Source organism: Convolutriloba macropyga, chromosome 4 (assembly GCF_964194025.1).
Source record: "Convolutriloba macropyga chromosome 4, txConMacr16.3, whole genome shotgun sequence".
NCBI classification, from domain to species: Eukaryota; Metazoa; Xenacoelomorpha; order Acoela; family Convolutidae; genus Convolutriloba; species Convolutriloba macropyga.
Window position 1 is genome coordinate 776,215 of NC_134471.1, and position 21,200 is coordinate 797,414.

The window sequence follows — 21,200 nt, forward strand, 5'->3', positions numbered from 1 at the left end:
AATCTTTTCTTGTTGAATGAAACAAATGTTTTGAATTAGCTGCTCAAAACCTAATTTTTGTTAATATTAAGATAAAGACTACCTAAGACAGTGATATTGATAATACCAAGTTGGAATTTTGGTCAAATTCTTTTTTTTCATGGCGTGTTTTGCCTCGTCTTTTGTGTTTAATATGTTTCCAAGTGTTCCGGTTTTTGTAAATTAAAATTGAATGTGTTTCGATGTAGCTCAAGAAACAAAGAATTTTCGAATAAGATTATGTCCACTTTACATTGGATACTCCATGGGCTTCACCCGTCCACGGCCTTTACTCTGTTTGTGGTATGACCGTTGAGATTTTACTCAATCAATTTGCACCATCGAAATACATTTGAGATAACAACTAGTGAAATGGGTGCACCATGCTGACCCAGAGATTTGTATCTAACATTTAGCTTTTAACATTTTTTTAATTGGTTATTACATTATAGTGTCCAAAACCGTGTGAATGAGAAAATATCTTACCTTCTGGCTGTTGGCTTATTTAATATTGTTGAAAGAAATCGGCCTACAAATTTTTTGGGTAACATAAATAGCAAATTACGGTAAGAAATATTTGGGTAACTTTACTAGTGGCATTTCGGTTCTGTTGCAGTATACTTCTGCGGCAAAAAATGACATCCTTTAAGTTTCTGTAAACGTTTCAGAAAAAATCAGGATTTTTTTTCTGTTCACTGATTAGTTTGAATTATTATTGATCTGCCGGTCGCTTTCAAATAAGTGAATCTTACTAGTCATTTGGAGACTAAGATGTCAGTGATTTGTGTTTCCTGCCGAGTAGGGTGCTTTGAAAATATCGTCCCGTTGTGGGAAAAATTCTCTTCGGCTGCTGAATATTTGATTGTTCTCGAAGGAAGTCTGAAGCAATTATTTTACTCGTGTGTTTCACGCAATACGCTGTCTTCGCTTGACCCTTTTGTGTTTTTGAGTCACTTATTATGTCCTCTATTCTGAGTTTCGCAGGATGTAAGTTTTTATTCACAATGTTAAGCAGCTTAACTCAGTTGGCCGTTATGTTCTGGTAAAGTCACTGAATAGCGCCAAAATTGGTTCCATTTTTTCATTAAAATCTTAGGTATTGTCTCCCCCCCCCTCAACGACTAAAGTAGGCTACACGGGCATGGAACCCCACCAGTTGTTCGAGAGCAATTCTATCGACAGGGGGTCAGTTATGCTTTGAGATATTTGATTTGGAAAATTTCAAAAAGGAAAAAGTTTGGAGACTTCAGCGACTGTTTTTCCATTCTTATCCACTGCCTTAGCGCACCACAGAAAGTTCGGTCCTGCTAGATTTAAAAATGAGTGAAATTGAAAAGAATTGATGACTCCGTAATGGTCGCAATAAGGGTGGCACTTCGCTACACTTGGTTTCGCAGCTCTTCAGAAGCATGAAAACGACACATTCGAGAAAACGATTAAATTAAAAGTTTGATTGTCACAGAGCTGGATCAAAGTATTCAGTTGTCCAGATCTTAATGTAAGTGTTCATGATTAATGACCTCACAGCGATTTTAGATGTCATAGTTTGATTATATTTGAAAAGATGGAGATGTTTTAAAATTTGAAGCTGTCAAATTTTCAGCTTAACCATGCGAAGGTAACCAATATCTCTGCTTTCGATCAATGATCTGTCATTCTTTAGAACACTATTGCTTTTAAAAAGGTTTTTGTCTAATAGATCACCGAAGCTGTCAACTGCTACAAAAATGCGGCACATTAAAATTCAGTGAAATGTTCATCATGACTCAAATTAAGTTTTGGAATTTTGTTGGTTCTATTAGTTGCTTCGATATGTCTTGCTTATTGAAAGCCGTTGAAAAGTACTGATATTGCTTTCAAGTGCTTATGAGACGTTTAGTCTAAGACAAAGAGTGAGTTAAAATAGACCTGAAACTAAGATAGGCGGAGTTTTTAGTTCCTTTCGAAAATGAATAACGTGCGAGCAAATACTTCATCTAAAATCTTTAATCAAATTATTTTAATCCACGATTTTTTTTTTGCATTATATGCATTTAGATGTTTATGAAACCATATACATAGGTTCTTTTTACAGTTTTACTCTTTAAACCCCATAGCTTGGTAAATTGAAATCTTTACTACTACTGAATGACTGGGAATTTGAACACATAACTGAGTTGTTTTTACTCTTTTAGTTGGCGGCCAAAGTTGTTGTGCCAAGACTTCCAACGTGGCTGGCTCCTAATGTCATAACAGTCGTCGGATTTCTGATACACCTGATTGCGGCTTTGTATGTCATCTGCAATGACAAAGCATCCTTCGCATATCTGGTTAGTCTAAATTTATCAGCTACCCCTAATCACTCTGCGCACAGATTGGCAAACACATACTTATCTTATCAATCAGCGCTGTGATTGTGGACTTTGGCTATTGTCGCAATGAGTTAACCAATTTGAATTTAAGAGCGAGGCTTGTAAGCAGCTAAGATGCTTTAGGTCTCAGAGAAAGTGAGTGCATGTTACATGTTTGCATTGTTCGTGTATGGACTGTTGGATTCCGCGGATGGTGCTCAAGCTAGGAGACTTGGCTGCTCTACTCCCTTGGGGGAGCTGTTTGATCATGGCTTGGATGCGCTTACAATGGGTAAATTTTGACCTTTTTTAATAGCCGCACAGCGATACCTGGGGCTATTATTGGCCTTCTCTTGGTTTTTTACGACTCGAAGAGGAGTATTGGTTTTCTCTCGGTTTTTTTACAGGAAGTAGATTTGTTCACGCGGCTTTTTGACCTAAAAGCGAAAGTGAGAAAAGCTGTCTTGGTGAACAGATTTTCGCTTAGCGAGAGAAGTTTTTTGATCATGCGCTGCGTTTAGTGAATGAGTTTTTGACTTTGAAAAATAGTTTTTGACGGAATTGCACATATAGATAACCGTTGTTAGCCGTTTTTTCCTCCAAGTGGCCCATTTTTTTGCTTTTAATTTGGTTTCTTGTAGAAATAAATTTTATTCGATACTATATTGAAATGTCAACCTCGGAAATTGATGCCAGAGTGTTTTGAAGAGCCTGAAAATGCGTTTCAAGTTGAAAATTGGCACATAAATCTAGATTTTTTAGTTAATTTTTGGCTTTTTTCTATTAATTTCTTCTTTTTTGGATCATTTAAGCGTGTTTTTGTCAAAAATCAGTTTATATGGCAACTTCTCTTTGATAATTCCTATAGTCAACGCCTCTTTCTACCTCGATGTAATTTTGTTTCATAAAATTGTACATATGCTAATCCAATTTTGGTAGTTTTTTTCTGATTTTCGCCAGTTTTTCGTTTGTATTTTGGTTGTAATTGCTAGGAATAGTTTTTTTGTGCAACATGAGGGACTTTAGTTTCGTTTCAATAAAAATTCAATCATTTTTTGGCGTTAAGTTTTGAAAAAAAAGTTAAAACTTTTCATAAATGCAGTCTTAACTTAGAAGTTCTTTGACCATTTTTTTTTGCAAAATATTTTAATGTTTTGTATTTATGAATTCTGCTTTTTTCTATTTTTTTGTTCTTTTCAGGAGGATAGACCTTGTATCGGATGACTAGTTATCTTTTCTATGTTTTGAATGCTGAACAATGAAATGTATTCGTTTTTCTTGAATTTTTTAAATTGATTTTTAACTTTCAAAAATCAAGAATGTCTTTTTGTTACGGTGTTCCTTACCTTGTGCCCATTTTCTTCACATTCTAGTTAGTATAATTCTAGCTTTGTCCTGGCACCTACATTTTTTTCGGTATATAGATTTTTTCAGTTGTAAAAAATGAATGATTTCAGCTTTTTCTTAGATTTTCGTCATTTCTTTGGTTTGCAATTGATTTTATTTAACATAAGGCAGTACTGAGAGTTTGATAGCAAGCGTTTTCCAAAGTTTCAACTTATGACTTTTTACGGCAGCTTTCTTCTGGCCTTGGTATTAATTAACGATTTTTTGCCTTCGAATATTCTGCTTCTTATGTCTTTTCTATGATCAATTTTATTTTTGATTTAGTATGAAATCATGTTGTCTAGCTTATGTACAAGAAACAGGTTTGTGTTTTTTTGTCTTAATCGCAGTGATTAGAAGTATAGTTATAGGTGTTTTCTGATTCTTAAATTTGAGCTTTCCTTTTTGAAAAGATTTAACTTAGTTTCTAAGATTATTATCTGCCGTTTGCTTTCGCGATATTTTTCAGATTCGAATCATGAATTATTTTAGGGCTATTGATAACACTGTCAGCTTTTTCAGACTATTAGATTTTTGACCACCCTAATTATTTTTGGATTTTTTAACGTTACCAAACGTTTTCAATAATATAAAATTTTGCTGCATTTTGTTTCTCTTGTTGACAGTGGTTTAAGTTTCACCAATTTTTAGAGCAGACCTGGAGAGGTAGTGAGTTAATGGTTTAATACAAAAGGTAGTGGTTTCCGCTACAATTGAGGTTTTGTTAGTGAAGTTTTGACGCTTCGAGTCGCTTCCGGAATTCTTCAAGCTATTTTTTTTTATTTCGTCATGATTTTTGTTACAACCATATGACGTCACAATCTGCTTTTTGTTCATTCTTTCATGCAATTTCAACTGAATTGCGTGTGTGACGTCAATTTTTGCTCTTAGTCGAGCGAGTTTTTTCTGCATTCGCGTGGTTAAGTTTTTGGTCACACGTGACATTACCTCGCTCTCAAAAATGACTTCCTCACTTTGAAATTGACTTTTGTTCACTTTAATTCAAGGAGAGAGAGTCAAGTGAGTGTGTGTCACTCTAAATGAAGGTTATTTAAGAGCAGATAACAGAAGCGGCAATAAATTAAACAGATTCTTAAACAAAATATAACATCTCACCACTTAGTTTTTTTGTCTGTTTCTTATCTTTTTGTTGAGACTGCAGATCTACGAAGCTATTGCGGCTATTTTCTTGCAATCTGCCAGCTATGTTTGCTATTCTCGCTTTTAACGTGCTCAAATACTAATGTATTGTAACTTCCTAATTGTTTTTTAATAGCCGAACAGCGATAGCTGGGGCTATTATTGGCCTTCTCTTGGTTTTTTACAATTCAAAGAATTTGAGTTGTATTGGGGCGCTGTCTTTTTTTTAAGATCTGTTCACATATTTTCATGATTTTTGAAGTCAAATTGGAGTAGTGATTTTGGTCACGCCGAAACAGGAAGTGAAGTGGAAAAGCGAGTGGTTTTGCGGCGTGAAATTTCTTCGCTCTAATTTTTAAGTAGAGTGAGAAAACGGTGTTTGAACAAAAGTTCGCTTTCTTTTGTTGTTTTTTTGTTCACATGCTGCAATTTCACTTTGATTTTGTACTGTTTTTTTCGATTTTTTGGATCGAATTTTCTAAATGGTGTTCCCAATCCACTCTTAATTCATTCTAGGCCTAATTTTTTTGTTTGAACCAAATTTCCATTTCACCCTAGTAGTTTTTTGTTCACATGCTGCATTTTGACATTGATTTTCTGTTTTTATCCGATTTTTTTAGAAATGGTTTTCTCAGTTCACTCCAAGTCCGTTCTAGGTCTAGTTTTTTGTTTAGTCAATGAAAATTCTTTGAATTGTATGTCAGGACTTGTCCTGCTATGTTTTTTTAAATCAATTTTATTGGAGTGATTTGTGAAGCGGGAAATGAAACGCGTGAAAATTTGGAGTGATTTTAGTGCTGAATAAAAGTGAAGAGCGGCGCAAAAAGATAGTGGTTTTTGTTCATACCGCTGTTTTTGAGAGCAAGAAATTGATGTGTAAAAAAATTTTCTCTAAGTGAGCGATTTTTTTTCACTTGCGGCTTTTAAATGCAGTTTTTTGTAACTTTCGATGGTTATGAGGTTTGTTTATGATATTATATTAGTTTTAGGCTTGTTTTTATGAATTGAAGGTTTCAAGTATTTAATTTGAGTTTAATGGTAATTTGGAGGTTTTTGATTAGTTTTGCTGATTTTTAGACGAAATTTAATGATTTTTTGCCTGTTTTTTGGTTTTACTGCTTTAAGTGGGATTTGAATAGAAACTTGTTACTTAAGAATTTTCAGATAACAATTGATTTAAGTTTTATTTGTATAAAACATTTTTCTAAGAAAAATTACCGAAAAAATGAGAAATTTTAAACAATTTCAACTATTTTTGCAGCTTTTATTTTTAAATCTTTGACAAGTTTCTTAGCCTATTATGGCTTGCCCATTGTTTTGAGAGCTTTTCATTGCTCTAATTGCAAAGCAACTTTATTCGGTGTTATGTTTCCTTGTACTATTAAAAAACTCATTAAGATTTTCTATTTCTTTTTGTTCAATTGTTTTTGAATTCCGTTTCGATTCTTCCTTATTTTTTTTTCATGGCAATTGTGAAGGTTTCAGCTGCACAATAGTTGTTGCAGTTGTTTAGTCATAATTATGGGCAATTTTCTCCGATTCGTTTCCAGAATTTTTCCGGCTATGTTTTTTTAAAGGTCTGTTTTTCGCTGTAATTTTAAATAAGAGTGAGAAAACGGCGTTGGAACAAAAAATCGCTTTCTCGCTAGTGGATTTTCAAACACGTGCGGCAATTTCACTTTGGTTTTTACCATTTTTTCGGTTTTTTGGATCGGAATTTTTTCTAAATGGTTTTACCAATCCATTCATAGTTCATTCTAGGCCTAGTTTTTTGTTCAAACCAAATTTCACCTTTTCGCTATTGGTTTTTTGTTCACATGCTGCATTTTAACTTTGATTTTCTGTTTCTGTTTTAAAATTTTTTATCTGGTTTCCTGGAAATGGTTTTCCCAGTTCACTCATAGTCCCTACGAGGCCTAGTCCTTTGTTAAGTCAATGAAAATTCTTTGAATTGTACGTCAGGACTTGTCCTGCTATGTTTTTTTTCGTCGTCAAGATTTTTGTTATGAGCATATGACGTCACAGCCGCTTTTTGGTCATTCGTTCATGCATTTTCATTTGAATTTTGTGCGTGACGTCCTTTTTCATTGGAGCGAGTTTTTTTTTGTTCATTTGCGTGATTAAATTTTTGGTCGCGCGTGTATGTCACTCTTATTGAAGGTTATTTAAGAGCAACCAATAGAAGCAGCAATAAACTATACAGATTCATAATCAAAATATAACATTTCACTATTTAATGAAAAATTTATTTTCGTCTTTCTTTTACCATCTTTTTGAGATTGCAGATCTACAGAGCTATTGCGGCTATTTTCTGACAATCTGCCAGCTATTTTATTTTTAATCGCCGCAAAACTTTAGCTAGGGCCATTATTGCTTTTTTTGTGGTCTTGAGCTAACGTATTTTTTATGAGCGATGGAGAGTAATGTGAGCGTCCACTTTTATAACCTGGAGACGGGCAATGATAGTCTTAATTTTCTAAGTTTATTCTGCAACTAGAGTGATTTTTTTCACGTCCAAAAAGGAAGTAGTGAAACAGTGAGCAATTTTAGGACGGGAATTATTTTCGTTGCACCTTTTTGTTTTGTTTGTATACAAAAAAGTCACATGAGTCCTCTTGTTGTTTCGACCCACTTTAGTGGGGGAAGAACTAAATACTTAAAGGGGTTTTTTTGTTAAATCATTTTAGCCGATCGTTATATTCGTTATACAAGATTATGAATGGTATTATTAGAAAGCCTGACCAGAATTAAGAAGATTTTATTGAGTTTCGTTCTTCCACTGAGGTTTAAAATTTTGAATGATTTTCGTTGTTTTTATTCACATTTTCGGTATTTTTATGCACTTTGTTGCCAATTTGCTGCAAAATGTGTTAAAATTGTTAATGATAGTGTTGTTGGTTTTACCTATAAAGATAGAAGAGTATGGTGAAATTATTTGAGCCAATTTTTTGGCTGAAATTCATGCTAAATTTTTCAAAATTCACTTTGTTAAAAATGGCACGAAATGAGCTTTTTAGTCCACTTTGTTGCTGAATTAACACACTTAAAAGCTGTTGACATACTTTTCGTTAACTATCAAAGAGGGCTAGTTTTACTTGCGCTGCCTTTGAGTGTTCTTGAATTAAAATTTTTGCCGCTTTTGTTTTCTAATTCAATGACTCGATAATTACCCAAAATGATTTATTTATTTTTGATATATTGAATTTTTTGTCAAATTATCAACATACATAACGCTCGGAACAATTGCCTTCTCCTAATGGGCGAATAACAATATCACGGCTAGCTGTCTAATCGCTGTTTTTACAATCCAAAGTAATTGGGATTGTAATCAGTCGCAGTCTTGTTTAATGCTCTCTTTTATGTTAATTCCAAAACAGTACAGTTCAAATCAAGGTTTACTAATGACAGCTCCGATTTGCATCCGATTTCTTGGAAACCTGCCTAGTTTTTAGTTGAACATATCTAATATATTTAGCGCATTGCTTTAACAGCTTCGACGCCGGATTTGCGCAAAATTTTAATTTAATTCTTTTTGTGGGCGCGTAACATTATGAATAACGACAGATCTCAATAGCTGTCTCTGGACAAATAAATGTGCCTTTTTTATTGATTTCAGTTGATAGCTAAGTTTTTTATACTTGGAAATTAATTGTTTTCCAAAAGTGCAAATGCATTTGTTAATTTTCCCTTTATTACTCACTGTTTCATTATTACTTGGTCTTATCCAGAGGTCACAAATCCCATTATTGGTTTTCAAATAAGGCGTGATTATATCTTATTTTTTACGGAATAGATTATAGTTTAAACGACTTCGATACCGGTTTCTCCCAAAATTTATTCAGGATAAAATATTCGGATAATGACAGATCGCAATGTCTTCATATGGAGGTATGATTGACATTAAACCTATCTGCTTTCAAACAGTAACGTATTTTTCTAACATTGCCGATTTTGGTGGTTTTTCTTGAATTGTTACCGAGTGTCATTAAGGACTCGTCCCAGGTTTTCTTTAGTTAAGTACAATTTATTTTTTAGATTTTGTTTGACGCTGTTTTGACTTTGTTATGCGTTTTTTTAGTTGGAAGCAATTTTTTTCATACGCCAATTATTTTTGAACAATATATGAATTTTTGAAAGTTGTCTACTTCTTCCTCATTTGGTAGACAATTAAGCCAAAAATGTGGATGAGCAGGGTGGGAATATTATGTGCGAACGCACATTACCGAGCCTTTTTGTTTTACTTCATTTTCAATGTCATCAAACCTATCTTTGTCAATGTTCTAAATTCATTTTTTGCTGATTTTCTTGCTCAAAATATACTTTATAATAAGTATGAAAGCTATTGCCGTTGTTTCCGTCTTTTTCATAGGCATTTTTTAGGTTATTTGGCGAGTTCAATTTTTTGCTGCTTTTGTGACGTTTTTAATATTTATATGCCAATAGTCCTATATTTTTGGCCGCGGTTTTCATATTTACGAATAAAATTGAAAAATTATCTTGTTTTATTTTACATTTGTTAACTTTGACTTCTAAAATTTGTGACTAACAAGTTATCGAAGTTTAAACATGCATATTGGCTTCTTGTTAAAACAATGTATGTTTATAAATACGGCTATTGTTTAATAAGTAGTTCTTGGTTTGGATTATAAAGCAATACCCATTGCTGTAAGATATCATGCATTGGGACTATACATGTGTAAGCTCCAGGTTGTGTTAGGTTTGCCTTTTATAACAGGCTCTGATAAAGCTTGATGCTTAGACTATAGACCTAACCCGGTATTTTTGAAACCATCTGTCAAACTGTAAACCTCAAGACTGACCGCCTTCAGTTAATTCAGACAATTTGATCAGCTCGCCTCACTGACGAGTGTTGGTATCTCACGTTTTTCCTCGTCAACAGTTGAAAATTTTCGAGATTTTCGGTATCTTCTGCTACCGTAAAATTTTCAAATACTCTCGAACTTCATACATATAAATCAGAAGTTAGCCTTAGTTATTCAAGTTTACAGTTTTTGATTATGCAGACGCCTCTGCCGAGCAGTTGATGACTCGTTTCAAGCGGCGCTTCGTCGATAGATAGCATCGACTGTTGATTTTAGGAGCTGTAGTCCTGGCCGTGTGTTCACTTCTCAGATTCAGTTACTTCAAGACGCGCCTCTTCATGTTCTGTTTGGGAGGCAATCTCCTCTTCTTCCTCACACATTGGAGAGCATTTACATTCGGACACTTGCAGTTCTCGAAGTGAGGATGCCTGAGAAATTTCGCTCCTCCTTTAAAACTGTTTCCTTTTCTCGTGAACAAAATTTTAGCCTCGGTTTTAAGCCTGTAGCAAACTAATGCGTGTTTTTTGTTTGAATGAATTTTATGGCCTAAGAAAAGGTGAAAGTGTCCATTACAACTTATATATAGCATTATAAAAGAGATAAAATATCACTCATTGAGGCTAATCATCCACCAGTGGTAAAGGAACCAGTTCCCATTTGGGTGGATTGGATGGATAAATATTCAGATGGTATATTTTTTTGATTAATAGCCGCCCTCGTTTTTGCAGCCGGCTATTATAGCGCTCATATTCCGACTCGAAGAGGAGTAATGGTGATTAATTGCTCTTGAACGAAGTTCATAGCAATTATTAATTGCTCTTGAACGCAGTTCATAGCAATTATTGTAAACGTGTGTGTCTTTTTTTTTATGCAAATTTTTCGCTTGACGCTTTTGCGCTCTTGTTCTAGAACATTCTTTGACTTCTCAAGTGACTTTTTCTCGCTTTCGTTCTTCATTTTTGAGTGATCTCTATTGCTACGAAGTAAAGCTAACTTAAAATCGGTTGCAGAATAGTAGTTGTAAGTGATTTGTAGCGCAGTGGTGAGTGCTTCAGGCTCTGGAGCGGGAGGTCCGTGGTTCGAATCCCGGCAGGGGAGAGATTTTTTTGCGCCCATAAAGAAAAATTGATCTAGGCTACAGCCCCTGAATTCAATTGCCTCGCCTGTCGTTCAAGAGCAAATCTTCCGACATTTGTCGGTTTATGTTTGTAAACGTTTTGATCTTTTTTATGCAACTTTTTTGCTTGACTATTTTGAATTCTCAAGTGACTTTTTCGCACTTTCGTTCTTCATTTTTGAGTGAACTCTATCTATTATTTTAAATGTAAGTCGCACTTGAGCCCAATGGTTAGCAGCGCTCCTATCTTCACATGCTTTAACAATCCTTAAACATGCAGCTTGAACCCATGGGCATGGGTTCAAGCCCGAGTAGGTGCGGAAAAGGATGCTTAGTGTACTGCGGTAAAAATCTTGCATTTGGATATCTTTTTCTTCTGTTATTCTTCTCCTTCCTATTAATCGTTTTCTATATCTTCCTTTCCTTCTTTATTCACTCATTCGTTATGCATTTCATTCTCTCCATTTCATCTATCTATCTATCTATTATTTTAAATGTATGTCGCACTTGAGCGCAATGGTTAACAGCGCTCCTACCTTCACATGCTTTTACGACCCTTAAACATGCAGCCTACTCCACCATGCTTAAGCTCCCGACCTGGACAAGTTCTTTTGCTCATTATGACTGCAGCTTAACAAAAACAAGCGAGACAAAAAGCCATTGACCAAAAATTTGCGTATATAGTCAGCTGAAGAGACAACAGCAACAGGCGTCGGTAGCGCAAGGGATTAGACCTATGACTGTGAAGCGATGGGCATGGGTTCAAGCCCGAGTAGGGGCGGAAATGGATGCATAGTTTACTGCGGTAAAAGTTTGGGATTTGGATATCTTTTCCTTTCGTTCTGCATCTCTTTCCTTTTAATCGTTTTCTATATCTTCCTTTCGTTCTTTATTCTCTCTTTCTTTCTGCATTTCATTTTCCCCCTTTCATCTGTGTAATTATTAATTTCAATCCAAGTTGCACTTGAGCGGAATAGTTTACAGCGCTCCTGTTTTCACATGCCTTAACGATCCTTAAACATGCTGCCAACACCATGCTTAAGCTCTTGATCTGCACATTTTTTTGTGCTCAATATGAATGAAGCTTAAAAAAGACCAGCGAGACAAAAGTTTGCCAATTTCCAAACAATTGCGTGTGTATTCAATTCAATAGACAAAAGCAACAGGAGTCAGTAGCGCAAGGGAATAGACCTATGACTGTGAATCGAAGGGCATGGGTTCAAGCCCGAGCAGAGGCGGAAATTGATGTATTATGTACCGGCGTTTAAAAATTGGGGTTTTGGTTTTCTTTTTCATTTCTTTCCTTCTTCCTTTAGTTTCTTCAGTTATTAGTTTCTTCAGATATTTTCGTCTTCCTTTAGTTCTTTCTTCATTCCCTCATCTTTCTGCATTTCATTCTCTCCCTCTAATCTATCTATCTTTTAAGTTGAGCAAAAGTTGCACTTGAGAGCAATCATTAACAGCCCTCCTATCTTCATGTTTTAATGGTCCATAATCATGAAGCCTACATTACCATGCTCATGCTCCTGATCTCGACTCGTGATCATGTTTCTGTGCTCATTAGGAAAAACCAGCGAGAAGAAATAGCCAACGATAAAACATTTGCAAATGTAATCAGTTCAATAGACAAAAGCAACAGGCGTCGGTAGCACAAGGGATGAAATCTATGGCTATGAAGCGAGGGGCATGAGTTCAAGCCCGATTAAGTGTTGAAAAGCATGTACTTGGTTTAAAAAAACTGGTATTTGGTTGTCTTTTTATTCCGTTCTTCACTTCTTTCCTTTTATTCGTTATTTTTACCTTCGTTCTTTCTTTAATCCTTCATTCTTTCTGCATTGGAAAGTTCAATAGGCGTAAGCAATCGGCATACTTAGCGTAGAGGATAAGACCCATGCCTTTTAAGCGAGGAGCAGGGGTTCGCGTCCAACTGAAACCGGAAAAAGACTCGCTTCCTTGACCATTTGAGAAGTTGATTTTCTTTTTCTTTCGCTCCTTCTAGTTGGTTTTTTGTCATGTTTTCTTTTCTTTCCCTCCAATCTTTCTCTTATTTCATATTTTGGCTCCTAATCTGCTCATGTTTTGCTCTCATTAAGCTTGCCAAAACAGACGAGCCATAAAAGCCCTTGACAAGAATTTCGCTGATTCAGAAATAAGAATAGACAGTAGGTAATAAACGCGCTTTGCCACCATGTATATGCTCGTTATCTACACAAGTTATAGCGCTCCTTAAACATTTAACTCGGCAAAGCCAAAATGTTGTTTAACAGAAATTTACTGCTACATAGGGTAAAAGGCGTTAACATATATGAATGGTAAATGAGGGGCATATGGGTTGGAGCCGGAGTTGGCACGAAACATAAAGACTGATTTATTTTAAATCTTCTATTCGGTTGAAAGATTTTTCTTGTGATATGTGTTTGCGGGCCTGCTAGTAGCTCTCAATGCGGAGTAAAGCTTGTTGCTATTAAAAAATCGGTTGCAGCATAACGAAAAGGAGGGCCTCCTAGTCGAGTGCACTGTGCATCTGGTTAAGGAGAGGGAGGGCAGTGGTTCGAACCCCGGCGATGTCAACTGTTTTCCACCGGCATGTCGTTCGAGAGCAATTCTTCCGACATTAGTCGGTTTGTTTTTTTTTGACAATCTGTGACTGTGTTTTAGAGGAAGTGAAATGCCGCACGTGAAAAGAAGTGTATAGGTTTATCTGCTGAAGAAAAGTCTAAAGCAGACAGAGCATCTAGACTGGTTTTCCTTCATGCATTTTTCTCAGAGAGAGCGAGAAAAGTAGATATGAAAAAAATTTCGCTAACCGAACAATTTCTTTGATCACGTGTGGCTTCTAAAGCTTTTTAATAGCCGCGTCAGCAATTCCAGGCGGCTATTTTTGCGCTCCTAATTTTTTTCTTCGTCTAACAGATTTTTTGTCTTACCGTGACTTCTTGGAATTGAATTTTTCAATGACTTCAGTGACTTCTGCTATGATGTTAAATTTTGTGTTCGTGACGTCATTTCTGCTTTTAGGTCAATTGCGTGACCTACCTCAATAAAAAAATGACTTGTGAACTCACTTTAAATTTTAGGAACATTTACTAATTAAAGGACAATAGTTGGCATCTAAGCAATGCCAAACTTATATGCCTTAATTCTTGAGTTTTAATATCCAACGAGCAGGTCCAAAAACGCTATCTGAAAGCATCTTATCGTGAAAATTTAACAGTCAAAATTCTCAATGAAGAATTATTCGTGATAACTGTTGTACATGCGATCATTTCAATGAGTTTTTTTTGAAAAACTTCTTTGGACACACCAACAAAAAATGGACAAGGGGAGCCAATTATGTCAAAGAAAGGCTTTGCGCGAGTTATGAGTAATAGACGTTCTCACAGAGCTTTAAAAAACCAAAATATAGATTAAGGTATAAAGAGGTGGAGAAAGATCGATAGCAGCAGAAATATATAATGAGTCGGAGAGGAAATGAATTTAAAAACACGAAAAAACCCAAAAGACAGAATAAAATAAGATTGAAAGCAGAGAAAGAAAACAGAAAAGAAACAAAAGTCTGGGAGAAAGCCAACGGGAGCAAAAAGCACAAAAAAGGAATCAACGAGAAAAAGAGAACGAAAAATCGAAATTGAAGACAGAGCAGAAATGATACAATGCAAACAGAACCATCAAAACATCAGGAACCCAACGCAAAAAAAACAATTGCAAACAAAAAATTGAGTCAAAAACAGACAAATAAAAAAGAAGAAGTTAGTAAACAACCGAGAAAAGAAAAAGAGAGATAGCGGTAGAGAGAAAGAGAGAGAGAAAGCAGAAAGAAGGAAAGTGAACGAGAGAAAAAAAACGCAAGAAAAAACAAACGCGATAGAATGAAGGAAAATGGGACATCAGAAAGAAAGAAGCCGAAATGATGAGAGAGAGAGAGAACAATGACAGCGAGATAGTGAGCAAGCGCAAAAGGCAAAAATTTGCGTGCAAAAAGATAATATTACAGTTAGAGAAAACTCTTGAAGAGCAGAAAAAAATAGAAGATCGCACAACATAAAAAAGAAACAGAGAAGGAAACTGAAGACAGACAGAGATCAAAAGCGAAGAGAAAACAGATCCTGTGTGAGACCGTGAATTCCCGTTCTCATAAAAAAGATGAATGAGATAATGAGATCACAATGGATGAGCCCAAGACGAGCAATGCGCTGATAAAAAGGCATCTTTGGCAAGCTTTTGCGAATGCTTTTAAGAAGTCAACAAACACAGAACTGAGTTAAAGGGCTGGCTAATGCCACCAACAATAGTTTCTCAAACTATCATGTTCTGTATGCAATAATTTTTTTAGTAACAGCCCTTAACAAAAAGTCCTCTATTGAGCGCTAAAAAATTTGTTTCAAGACCTGAATTTTGTCATATATATTTTTTGGCACCTGTCATTTGTTTTCGCATCGGCACCTTTTGGGACTTTTAGACTTCACAAATTTTGTTCGGTGAATTCTTTATTGAAATACTTTCGTACAATGAAACTTTGACAGAAAAAGTGCCATCATCCACCTTTTAATCCTTGACGTTTTCTGTGAGTGACTTTTCCTTCACAATTTTTCATGGCAACCTCTTTCATCAACATTAATTTTTTGACAATGAATTACGAAAACAATGTTTTTTTTCGGTCGTAAACCCTCTTTGTCTTGACACAAATTCATATCTCTTCAGCATGAAACGTTTTTCGGTAGCAGACCGTTTTCCGAAGAAATTTTTGGTCGCAGACCCTTTTTGAACAACTAATCGGCCAATGATTTCTTCGACACATTTTTTTATTTATTGAAACACCGCTTATTGTATTTTTCTTTAACAAAGAAATTTTGGCAACAGGTTTTTTCGCAAAGCGTTTTTCGGTAGATGACATGACCTCTTAGAAACAATTTGGGTCAATGAGGTTTTAAACATTTTTCGGTCAATGACCTCCTAGAAACATTAATCGGTCAATGACCGTAAAGCACTCTTTTTCGGTCATTAATATTCGCTCCTCAGTAGTACTGTTGAAACATGCTGCTTAGTGATGCCTCTAAAACATGCCACTTTACGTTTTCATGCGATTAATATATAGATGTTTATTTTGAAGAAGCTCCATTGGGGTTTTTTCCCTGATAGAGTAAATGTGTCTCATAAAAATGACAGTCGAATCTGACCCAAAAGGTCTAGTGGTCTATTAAAAAGCTGGTGGTCGATCTGTCAATCTTATTTCTTTAGTTGCTTCAATTCATGGTAGGCCACAAGCGTCTATCGCGGCTATTTTCCGGCAATCTACCGTCTATTTTTTGTTAATAGCCGCGAAGCGATAGCGGCTATTATTGGGGGCATCGTGGTTTTTTCAATTCAAAGAATTTGGATTGTATTGGGGCGCTGTCTTTTTACAAAGAATTTTATTTGTCGCTGTCTTTTTTAAGATCCACGTTTTTTCCGGCTTTTTCACATCAATGAAAATCCAAGTTAGTCAATTTTTTCCAAAATACTTTAAGTGGAATGAGAAATTGTTTGAACAATTTGGCGGTTTTTGAGATCGATTTTTTTTTCAGGTGCGTCAGTTTGATTTCCGGTTGCACAGTTTCCTCTCCTTCGCTGCTTTTATGACGGTACTCATGTGTTCTAGTATTTCCTATTTGCCTTTGCTGGAATTCATTAGGGGGGCACTAAAACTTATTATGACTTTGCCACTATTTGATGTCATAAAATATTGGTGAATTTTAGATTTTACCTTTTTTAAAAAAATTTTTTGTTGTCTTATCACTTAGTATTATGAATGACAGGTCTGATTGGTTGCTAATGAGGCAATAAAGAACTTAATTATGGGAGCTAGTGAATAGCTAGTGATTTTCATGACTTCGGCGCTACTTTTTCTCATAAATTTTGATTGAAATTTTGAGTTCTGCAACTATTTTTTGTACTTATTGTTGTGTTATCATTAAATCTCATTGGGTCATTTAATCTCTCTATTAGCTCTGATGCTGCTAATAGAGGTTAAGTTTATCGATTTAATCGTTTTTGTTCAAAACTTTTTCAACGTTTTTTACATTTTTCCTTCAATCTTTTTGACTTCGCTAGGCTAGGTTCACTCTTCTCTCATTCTGCTAAATTGTTTTTAGACAGCAGTTGCTTAACAAAGCAATTCAAAATGAACATAGTCAGTGTTAGAACGCAAAATAAGAAATAGAAACTGGATAAACCCATTGAGCCTGATTTTAGATGCCCGTTACTCTAACTTTGTTCTTAATTACCATCTCTAGTGATTATTGGTATTGATACTAGCCCCTGTGTGGTCTCACTAAAAAGCAGGAGCGTGTTCAGCTCAGAACGACATAAATAGTTTGCACTTTAAAATTGTTTGTACAAAAATCATATTTTCAATAGTTTTTTCTCTTTCAATCTAAATCTTGGTTATGGGAATCAATGGCGGCTATTTTCTGGCAATCTGCCGGGTATTTTTGAGTTTTGTGAGTTTTTCTTTTAACTTTCTCATCTTAACTCTTAGTCTCTTTATTGACAGGTCTCATTGGCTGCTAAAGAGGTTTTAATTAAAGCAAGTCATTTCATTTCATAGCTATTGTTTTCTGTGACTTATACGCTTGTTCGTTTTTTTAAATCTTAGTGATTTTTTTTAGTTTAGCTGGCTTTTGTTGTACTTCGTGCTGTCTTATCCCTTAATCTCATTGGTGACAGGTCTCAACGGTGGTCCTTGAAGACTCAATTTTTTGATGTAATTGTATCCTCCAGTAGCTCTTGCGTTCTGCGACTTTTATACTAAATGTTTTAGTTTCAGCGAGTTTTATTGAGAATTTATTTTTGTCTACAACGAGTTTATTTTTGTCTTATCATTTATTGTTATTCGTCAGAGGAATCATTGACATCTAATGACAGATTGACAGTGAGAAATAGAGGAATATAGTTTGACGTTTGACTTCATACCATTTGTTTTTTGATGTTGATCTTGTCTTCTCTAAAAGTAAGTTTCTATTTTTAGTCTCGCTTGTTTTTGTTGTTCTTGTGTTGTTTTATTGTTTAGTCTTTTCTCTAACAGCTCTAATTTGCCTTTTAAAGCGGAGTAAATAATTGTGAAGTCATAAATTAATACAATTCTTTGAATTGTTTTTCTGGACTTGTCCTGCTATTTTTTTTAAGATCTGCTCACACGTTTTATGATTTTTGTAGTCAAATTGGAGTAGTGATTTTTGGTCACGCCGAAACAGGAAGTGGAACAAAAAGTGAGTGGCTTTGCGGTGTGAAATTTTGTCGCTCTAATTTTAACGTAGAGTGAGAAAGCGGTGTTTGAACAAAAATTCGCTTTCTCGCTAGTGGTTTTTCATTCGCATGCGGCAATTTGACATTGATTTTCAGCTTTTTTAAAAATTTTTTGGTCTGATTATTTGAAATGGTTTTTCCCAATTCACTCATAGCCCATTCTATGTCTAGTTTTTTGTATTAGTTATTGAGAGTTCTTTGAATTGTACTTCAGAATTTTGCTATGTTTTTTAAGATCTGTTCACACATTTTAATGAATTTTGAAGTCGAATTGGAGTAGTCATTTTGGTCAGGCCGGAACAGGAAGTGGAGTAAAAAAGCGAGTGGTTTTTCGGCGTAAATTTTTTTCACTTTAATTTTGAGGCAGAGTGAGAAAACGGTGTTTGAACAAAAATTCGCTTTCTTGTTAGTGTTTTTTTGATCACATGCGGCAGTTTCACTTTGATTTTAACTGTTTTTTCAATTTTTTGGATAGGAATTTTTTGTAAATGGTTTTCCACGTCCATTCATATTTCATTCCAGGACTAATTTTTTGTTTGAACCAAGTTTCTTTTTCTCGCTAGTGGTTTTTGTTCACATGCTGCATTTTGACATTGATTTTCTGTCTTTTTTTAAAAAATTTTTTTCGATCTGAATTTTTTCGAAATGATCTTACTAATTCACTCATAGTCCAATCTGGGTCTAGGTTTGTTTAGTTTATGAGAATTCTTTGAATTGTACGTCAGGACTTGTCCTTCTTTGTTCTTTCGCTCTACCTTTTTAATGACCTAATGCGCTTTACCTAATTCGCTTTACCTTTTGATCACGTTTTTCATTTTACATGAGTCTTTTTTTGTCAAATTTTTTTGTTCTAATTTTCAGTAGTGTGAAAACGGTGTTTGAACAAAAATTCGCTTTCTCGTTAGTGGTTTTTTTGTTCACATGCTCAATTTCTTTGATTAATAGCCGCCCTCATCTTCTCAGCCGGCTATTATAGCTCTCCTATTTTTTTTTTACTTCGTCGAATAAAAAAATGTTTCGCTTTACCTCATTTTGCCGCCTTTTCAACATTTTGCGTGAAATCTTTTTGACTTCTCTAGGCTAGTTTCTCTCTTCTCTCATTCTGCTAAAAGTGATTTTGAACATCAGTTGCTCAGCAAAGCAATTCAAAATGAACAGAGTCAGTATAAAAAATTGAAGTCAGAAGTAGAAACGGGATAAACCCATAAAGCCCAATTTTAGATGCCCGCTAATTGAACGTCGTTCCTATAAGTCTTAGTTACCATCTCTAATGCTTATTGGTATTGATAGTAGCCCCTGTAGCCTCTCTCTAAAACAGAAGTATGTTCAACCACGAAATGCCATCAAAATAAATCGGACTTAAAAAAATGTTTTTGCACAAAAATCTTTTTTTTTCAATATCTTCTGTTATTTCAATCCCAATCATGCTTATTGGAATCAACGGCGGCTATTTTCCGGCAATCTGCCGGGTATTTTTTTTTACTGTTTTCTGATTTTTGATGATTTTTTATGTAAATGGTTTTCCAATCCATTAATAGTTCTTTCATTGTCTAGTTCTTTGTTTGAACCAAATTTCCATTTCTCACTATTGGTGTTTTTGTTTACACGCGGCATTTTGACATTGATTTGTTTTTTATTTTTTTACTTGATTTTTTTAGAATTGATTTTTCCAATTCACTCATAGTCTGTCCTAGGTCTTGTGTTTTGTTTAGGCAATGGAAAATCTTTGAAATGTACGTCAGGACTTGTCCTTGTTTTTTATTCGCTTTACCTTTTATCTCGTTTTTCATTAGTCACGACTTTCACGTTCGACTTCTGACCTACTTCACTCACTTTCAATTGAATAGATTTTACATTGTTTAACTCTTCGTCTCCATCGATGATTTTTACGACCTGACTTCTTGGACTTTTCTTCAAGACTTCAAAGTTGAGCTTTGTGTGCGTGACGTCATTTCTGCTCAATAGAGTGACTTAACTCACCCAAAAAAATGACTTCTGAACTCAGGTATGGAACTTTAATTTTTGTGAACATTTACTAGTTAAAAATCAATAGTGTGCATCTAAGTAGTGCAAAACTTATATGCCATAATTCTTGTGTGTTAGTCTTGAATTTTTGATTTTGAATATCAATTTTGATAAAGCTCTTTGAGGGCTTTTTCCTTATAGACCGTATTTGTCATAAAATTGACAGTCCGTAAAGTCTAGTGATCTATTAAAGGACTGGATCTGCCTATCTTTTTTCTTTAGTTGTTTCAAATCATGGAAGTCCACAAGCGTCTAGCTTGGCTATTTTCCGGTAGTCTGCCGGCTGTGTTTTTTAACTTAACTTTATCAAATAATGGTGTTTATCGTAATTAAATAAACTGGTATTAGTGTGTATGGAGGCTTTTTTTGATAATCTAGTAAAATTAGTAGGCGATATTTTGCCATTTTTTCCTGTTTGACTGTTTTTTAGTTTTAGCAGTTTTTGATATGTTAATCGGTTTTTTAGCATCTGGTGAGTATTGATTAAACGCATTTATTTTTTGTGTTTTAGCTAATCTTTTGATTCAGTAAAGTTTTACTTTGAGACGTATTGAGAGAAAGCTATATTGGGGTGCTCTTGGTTTTTGTTTCGTCTGACGTTGTTTTTTGTTTTAATTTTGGTTGGCACTGCAAAGCTGAAAAAGTTTTCTGAATGAATTCTTCCTCTCACTAACGGCAGTTGCCTGAGTGAAGTCTTTTCTGACTCTCTTTAGCCAGAGCTTTTATGTCATTTGCGTTATTAGGTTTCGATCATAATTGACTTGCCTCATTCAATAAATTGACTTTTGGACTTTGAAACTTAGTTTGATTTGAAATTGCTTTTAGGTTAAAAGAACTCATGTGTAATAAAGCTCAATGAAAAGGCTTCTGCGGAATGAATTTTAACAAGTTTAATTAATATATCGCTGAAAGTTTTTTACATAGATTTTTGAGTCACGTCGATAATTTTTTTTCATCATATATCTGTATCTGTATCTATCTCTTTTATGCGGCAAGCAAGTCTATTCTTTTGCAGCTATTCCGGCAATCTGCCGGCTGTGTTTGTTTTTTCAGTGTTTTTCTGTTCCTTCATCCCAA

The 21,200-nt window shown here is 34.9% G+C and overlaps 1 protein-coding gene across 1 annotated transcript in view; it reads left to right on the top strand.

Moving 5' to 3' along the window:
* LOC142337397 (choline/ethanolaminephosphotransferase 1-like) overlaps positions 1-21,200 on the top strand; it is a 48,837-nt gene that overhangs the window by 6,533 nt on the left and 21,104 nt on the right. Inside the window, exons 2-4 of the mRNA XM_075386565.1 lie at positions 2,193-2,327; positions 2,493-2,640; positions 9,974-10,115. Coding sequence (XP_075242680.1) covers positions 2,193-2,327; positions 2,493-2,640; positions 9,974-10,115 — 425 coding nt within the window. The remainder of the gene's footprint in view (positions 1-2,192; positions 2,328-2,492; positions 2,641-9,973; positions 10,116-21,200) is intronic.